Source organism: Salvia hispanica, chromosome 5 (assembly GCF_023119035.1).
Source record: "Salvia hispanica cultivar TCC Black 2014 chromosome 5, UniMelb_Shisp_WGS_1.0, whole genome shotgun sequence".
NCBI classification, from domain to species: domain Eukaryota; kingdom Viridiplantae; phylum Streptophyta; class Magnoliopsida; order Lamiales; family Lamiaceae; genus Salvia; species Salvia hispanica.
The window spans coordinates 13,686,822-13,692,841 of record NC_062969.1 but is presented as its reverse complement, the minus strand read 5'-3'; the positions used below and the strand labels follow the sequence as shown (position 1 = coordinate 13,692,841).

At 43.4% G+C, this 6,020-nt stretch overlaps 1 protein-coding gene across 1 annotated transcript; it reads right to left on the bottom strand.

Annotated features, from left to right (window-relative positions):
* Window positions 1-512: 512 nt before the first annotated feature.
* On the bottom strand, window positions 513-1,491 carry LOC125189469 (heme oxygenase 1, chloroplastic-like). Its single transcript, XM_048086743.1, has 4 exons — window positions 1,266-1,491; window positions 877-1,100; window positions 691-798; window positions 513-605 (listed from the first exon to the last, which is right to left on the bottom strand). Exons 1-4 carry the CDS (start codon window positions 1,489-1,491, stop codon window positions 513-515), a joined length of 651 nt encoding a protein of 216 aa, XP_047942700.1.
* Window positions 1,492-6,020: the final 4,529 nt, after the last annotated feature.

Below are 6,020 nucleotides of genomic sequence, written 5' to 3'. Positions count from 1 at the left end.
AACTTGGGACGGAGGGAGTATTTTGTAAGGGGAATAATAAGGAAAAGAAGAGAAAAAAAGATAAAAAGATAAAAAAATCCCTTATTCTGAAAAATTCGTGTGCCTCATCTCCATATTCTGAAAGGTCAACAAATTTAATCTCAAATGCCAAAATTGAAACTTATATTCCGAAAGCTCTGATAAATTAATGCGTTTGTGCATGTCTAGTCTTGTCTTTTTGTATTTATGGCCTTCCCAAATTAGTCAAAATGATGATGATGATTTCAAATTGGATTCAAGTCGATTTTTCAATATCATGTTCATAATTAATAGAATCAAAATTAGGTAATCAATTTTCCACTTTTCATGACATGCTTTCATTCCATTCAAAGTCTTCAGCACAAAGTATGAATCATTTGGTGTTGTTGTGGAAGGTTTCTTTCAGTTGAACTGTGTCACACAATAACATAGTCCGTACACATATAGATGACATTTATTCATTTAAAGGAAGTGCATCAATTCATGTAGTGTGATCAATGGAGTACAAGACGGAGGATATCGCCCCCGAATTTGAAAGAGTTCTGAAACTCATCAAGGCATCGATTCTTCTCTTCCCTACTCCATCTCTGCATGTTTAAACTAATTACAAGTAATTACTAATTCAATGTAAATTAAGTGGAATACTGCTATAGGTACTTAATTCGTACGTACTTCCCCAAGTGTGTTGAGCTTATCTCGAACATTCTGCAGTAGTTGTGGCAGCTCTCCTTCATATTTGTAGCACTCCAATTCCTTACCATTGAGAATCTTCTCCTCCACCTAGCTAGTCGTAACCAAATTTATAAGTAATATCTATCCATATATATATACACTCAAATCTAGTTGAATTTGGCTGGCCTTTTTACCGATCATCCTACCACCGGCAGTGTGACCGAAATAAATCATGTAGAAATGGCAAAGAAAGGCGTGCGGTTCGTTTTCAGACAACTCACAAAGGTATTGAGCATAGTTTATTCCAACAGATGATGCTTGTGGGATAGCATAACCTTGTTCTTCAAACCACTCCATGTCTTTTGCAATCCTCTCTGACCTTTCCAGCCCTGTCTTCCTCAATTCTGCATCTGTATCCATAATGATTTAGATCAAACACGAAAACTCAACTCAAAATACTAGTCTGTCATGAGAAACAACTTATTGATCTAGTCTATAAACTCTACACCACAATTCTATATATTCTATACACATAATGGATGTAGAATATTGGAGTATGAATAAATATAACTCACAGTGAGGGAAGACAGCTCGGTCGACAATGTTCTCGAGAGCTTCATAAATCAACTTAGTATTTGCCAAGAAGCTCAAGTAGCCTTCAAGAGTAGGCTCCCATGTAGCGATACCAAGGCCGGCCGGCTCCTTCTCCCCTGGCTTATTCTTGTGCAGCTTCATTGCCGCCATTTTCATCTCATCTGCGAATTTCTTCCCAGATTTAGCCCCTGCTGAAACCACCACCATCTTCCATTTCTTGGCGGATAACAAAGCTCGAGGTATTTATCATCGGTTGAGGGGGTTTGTTGAATAGGGAGATCATGGAAGCCATAGCCAACCAAGAATAGTAGTAGTAGTAGTTAAGAATGAGCAAAGCATGAACTTATATAGTAAAGTACTACTCCTGGAGTACTACGTGTAGATCCTTTTTCTATAAAAAAAAAATAAATAAATCCCACATTCCATCGATTTATATCATTGATATTTTATTATAAAATTAATATATACAAGATAGACTCACGTTCCACTAACTTATATAATCAAACTTTTTTTTATATTTCTTAAAATTCGTGCCTAAACTATATAGAACTCATGTTATGGTAGGGGGGGGAATATATAACTTTTAAATTTAAGTACATATTTGGTAGAGTTAATAAGAGCATCCGCAACGCTGTCTCGTATCCATTTCTTAACCGTCTCATCTCTTCACTATTTATGGGCCCCACTGTACTTTTCAGCTCATCTCTTAACTAAGAGACAGCACCTGCATCCCTCCATCTCTTAACCATCTCTTAACCATCTCTTAACTATTCATTTAATTTTATTTTTTATTTTTAATTCCAACAAATTCAATTAATAAAAACACACTTCATTAAAATAAAATAAATATTACTCCCCTGTCCCATTGAAGATAACTCACTTTCCTTTTTGGTTTGTCCCAATCAAGATGACCCATTACTTAAAATGGAAACACCTTTATCTCTATTTTATTCTCTCTCTCTACTTTACTCTCTCCTCTTACCACACTAACTGCATAAAATCCCGTGCCGCCCAAGAAAGGGGTCATCTTCCTTGGGACGGAGGGAGTACAATTTAAAAGCCTAAAAAATAAAAAAAATATACATAATTTAGAATCCTAAAAAATAAAAAGAAAATACATAATTAAAATACTCTAAATTAAACTATAAAAACTACTCCGCCGGCAAATCATCATCCCCCGAAGTCGACGGTGCACCTATACCAAGTTGAGCTCTCATATACTCAATTCCGGCCATATGGGCTGAAACTTGGCCAGGAGTCATTTTTTAAAGGTCCGCCATCGTGGCAACCAGGTACATGGACATTAGGGTGTGCGAGCCCATGCCCGTACCGGAGCCCGAGCCCTCGCCCGCCTGGCTTGATTCGCCGCGGCCCCTCCCTCTCCCCATCGCTCTAGCCGCCTTCGCCGCCTTGTTCCCTTGTGGCCGATGTCGTGTACCGGAAGAAGACCCCCCTGCATCATCGGTTGGCGTGCCCTCACGTGAGGTGTTGCCTTCGCCGCCATCACTAGACGAGTAGTGGGCACGCGCCGTGTGCTTCGTGCGTTTCGAGCCCGACTCGACATCGCCAGCCCACCTTTCAAGGTGGTGGACTTGCGACCAAACATCGACAAGCTTGAAATCTTTGCCGACGTCGTCTTTGAAGACCCGCAACACCGCTCTCAGAATGTCGGCTCCACTGGCTCCGCTCTGATAATTCGCCTCTTCTCCCCTGTATATCGCGCAAAATTTTTTGACATCTTTGTCGCATCGGTCCCAATGACTGCAGAGCTTCTTCACGTTGCGGGCAACGATCTTCTTCGGCCTTCGTGCGTTGTAAACTTCGGTGACTTTTAGCCAAAAACACTTGTGGATTTGTTGATTCCCGACGACAGGATCGTACGAGACGCTGATCCAAGCGTCGTACAGAGTCAACGTTTCGTCTTGGCTGTATGGATGACGGGTGTCATCTCCCACAACCTCTTCTTCCTCTTCCTCCTCGGCATTGACGCCGAGCCTGAGGCTGATCCTGTCGGAGGCGGAGACGGAGGCGGAGCCTCCACCAATTGGCCAGTCGGGCAAACTGCGTTCAGGCGCCAAAAAAATCTCCGAAATTTGGGATAATCCCGGCGATTGCCCGTACCTCTGGGGGGGAGGGACGATAGTATGCATCCACATCAAAATGTGGTGTTTGGTACGTCGGCGGGGTGGTCGAGCCTTGGGTGCCCGGCGATGAACCGGGAGTACCCAAACAGTTGTACATGCTCGCCCAATCGTCGAACGAGTTCAAGTCGAACCCGCCGGAGCGCCGCCGTCGGAGTTTCCATCGTCGGACATTTTTTCAACAATTTGAGAGTAGTGGTTGTGCGTAAAATGGAAGAGGAATGAGAGTAGTGTTTGTGCGTAAAATGGAAGAGGAATGAGAGTAGTGTTTGTGTGTAAAATGGTGAATGGAGTATGGAGTATATTTATAGAATAATAAAAGAAAAAAAAAATTAAAAATTCGACCGTATGTTCCCAACGGTCATTTGACCGTTTGAATTTTTTTTTTTTTTATAATTAAATTCGAATTTTTCGAATTTATAAAAAAAAATCAAAATTATTACGTCATAATTCCGACGCCCACTCGCGGGCCGGCGAGTGGGCGTCACGCCATGCTCCAGCGCGCGCCACGTGGGCGCGCGCGTCATCTCGCCAGCTCGAGGCCGGCCTCGCCGAGATGCGTCGCGCCACGAGATGTCTCATCTCGTCGAGACGAGACGAGCTTCGCAACGCTGTCTCGATGCTGGCTCGTCTCGTCGAGACGAGACCGAGCCCACATCGAGTCAGCGATGCGGATGCTCTAACTCATCTGAGATCTGAGGAGGAAATTCTATGAAAAAAAATGTAAACGGGTGTTTATTCATTTTGGCCGATCTCAATTCGGTCATCTAGGTCAAACAGATCCGCGTGAATTTGCTATCCTATTTTGCGATACTTCATCCGTGTCTAATAAACTTTTTCATTTCTATTTCTTTGTTTTTCAACATTCAATTTATTTTGAAGTTGACAATCAGACTGTAAGCAGGATTGATCATTCAAAATGATTAAGATATTTATTTGCTTAACTTGTGATTTTTAGTAACAAATGTTACGAGCCTTAGAGCTTTCGCAGCGGTTGTTTATTTTCCGTCCGTCCGTCCATGCCGCTGAGCAGGCGGCGTCCGTCCGTGCCGCTGGCACGGCGCTGCTCTTAGCTGAGAGCACGTCCGTGCCGCTGAGCAGTCCTACGTGGCACGTCCTGATTGGCCAACGGCTTAGCCGTTGGCAAATTCGATTTTTCTTTTTTAAAAAAAATCATAAATAATTCGAAATAATACCAAAAAATTAAAAAAATATATTTTTGGATTCCCAAAAAATAGAGCCGTTTATGGACGTTTTTTTTGGATTTTTGTGATTTTTTTTTAATCCCAAAATCATCTATAAATACACACATTTATCATCCACTTTTCACATCAAATTATCTCTCATTCATACTTTTTCATACTAAATTATCTACATCTTCCTCACTCACCCAAACTCTCTCTAAAAAATTCAAAAATGGATTTCACCAATCTCATTGCGGAAGCGGAGCGCGAAGAACAAGATTATTATGAACAATATCGTGCCGCCTATGAAGCCTATGTCGCCGCCAATACCCCCGCCCCTCCTCCTCAACCAACTAGAGCAAAACGTCGCTACATCCCTCGTGATCGAGAGGGAGCCCAAGAAAGGCTCGTTGCCGACTATTTTTCCGACCAACCGCGGTATCCAGAAGATTACTTTCGGCGCCGTTTTCGCATGTCAAAACGGTTATTTATGCGTATTGTCAACACATTGTCCACCCGCGTTGAATACTTTCAAGAAGGTGCAGACGCAACCGGTCGGCAAAGTCTCACGGTGTTGCAAAAGTGTACTTGTGCCATCCGACAACTTGCTACTGGGCAACGGCTGACCTCTTCGACGAGTATTTGCATGTCGGTGAGTCAACTGGAATCCTATGCCTCAAGAGTTTTTGCCACGGCCTTCATTCTGCTTTCGGCGAGGAATTCCTTCGGGCACCCACCACCGACGATTGTCAACGGTTGCTTCGTCTTCACGAAACAGTCCACGGTTTTCCCGGTATGCTAGGCAGCATTGACTGTATGCATTGGAAGTGGAAGAATTGTCCGACTGCTTGGAGGGGGCAATACTTAAGCGGCCACAAAGGCGGCGGCCCAACGTTTATCCTTGAAGCGGTCGCCGACTACCGCCTATGGATTTGGCATGCATATTTCGGTGTTTCCGGATCCAACAACGACTTGAACGTGCTATATTCTTCACCACTCTTCGATGATGTTTTGAATGGTGTAGCACATGTGATCGACTTCACCGTCAACGAAAATGCATACCACATGGGTTACTATCTCGCCGATGGTATCTACCCAAGGTGGTCGACTTTTGTGAAGTCGTTCAGCAATCCACAAGAGCAAAGACGGATTCTTTTTGCGCAATGTCAAGAGTTTGCTCGGAAAGACGTCGAAAGAGCTTTTGGTGTCCTTCAAGGCCGATTCAACATTGTGAAGTCCCCTTCTCGGCTTTGATACGTTATGAATATCGCCGACATCATGTACACGTGTATTATCTTGCACAACATGATTATAGCCGACGAAGGACCGAGGGCGGCTAACTTTTACGACGAGGATGAAGCCGGAAGCTTAACCGCGAGGTCTCCCCACGCCGAGGTGTGCATACGACGGT

Excerpts from the sequence above, each read along its gene's own strand:
- LOC125189469 (XM_048086743.1), bottom strand. The coding sequence starts at position 1,491 with ATGGTGGTGGTTTCAGCAGGGGCTAAATCTGGGAAGAAATTCGCAGAT. Across the intron at positions 799-876 it reads GTAGGATGATCGGTAAAAAG|GTGGAGGAGAAGATTCTCAA; the intron begins GCCAGCCAAATT and ends ACGACTAGCTAG. Across the intron at positions 606-690 it reads AGCTCAACACACTTGGGGAA|AGATGGAGTAGGGAAGAGAA; the intron begins GTACGTACGAAT and ends TTAAACATGCAG.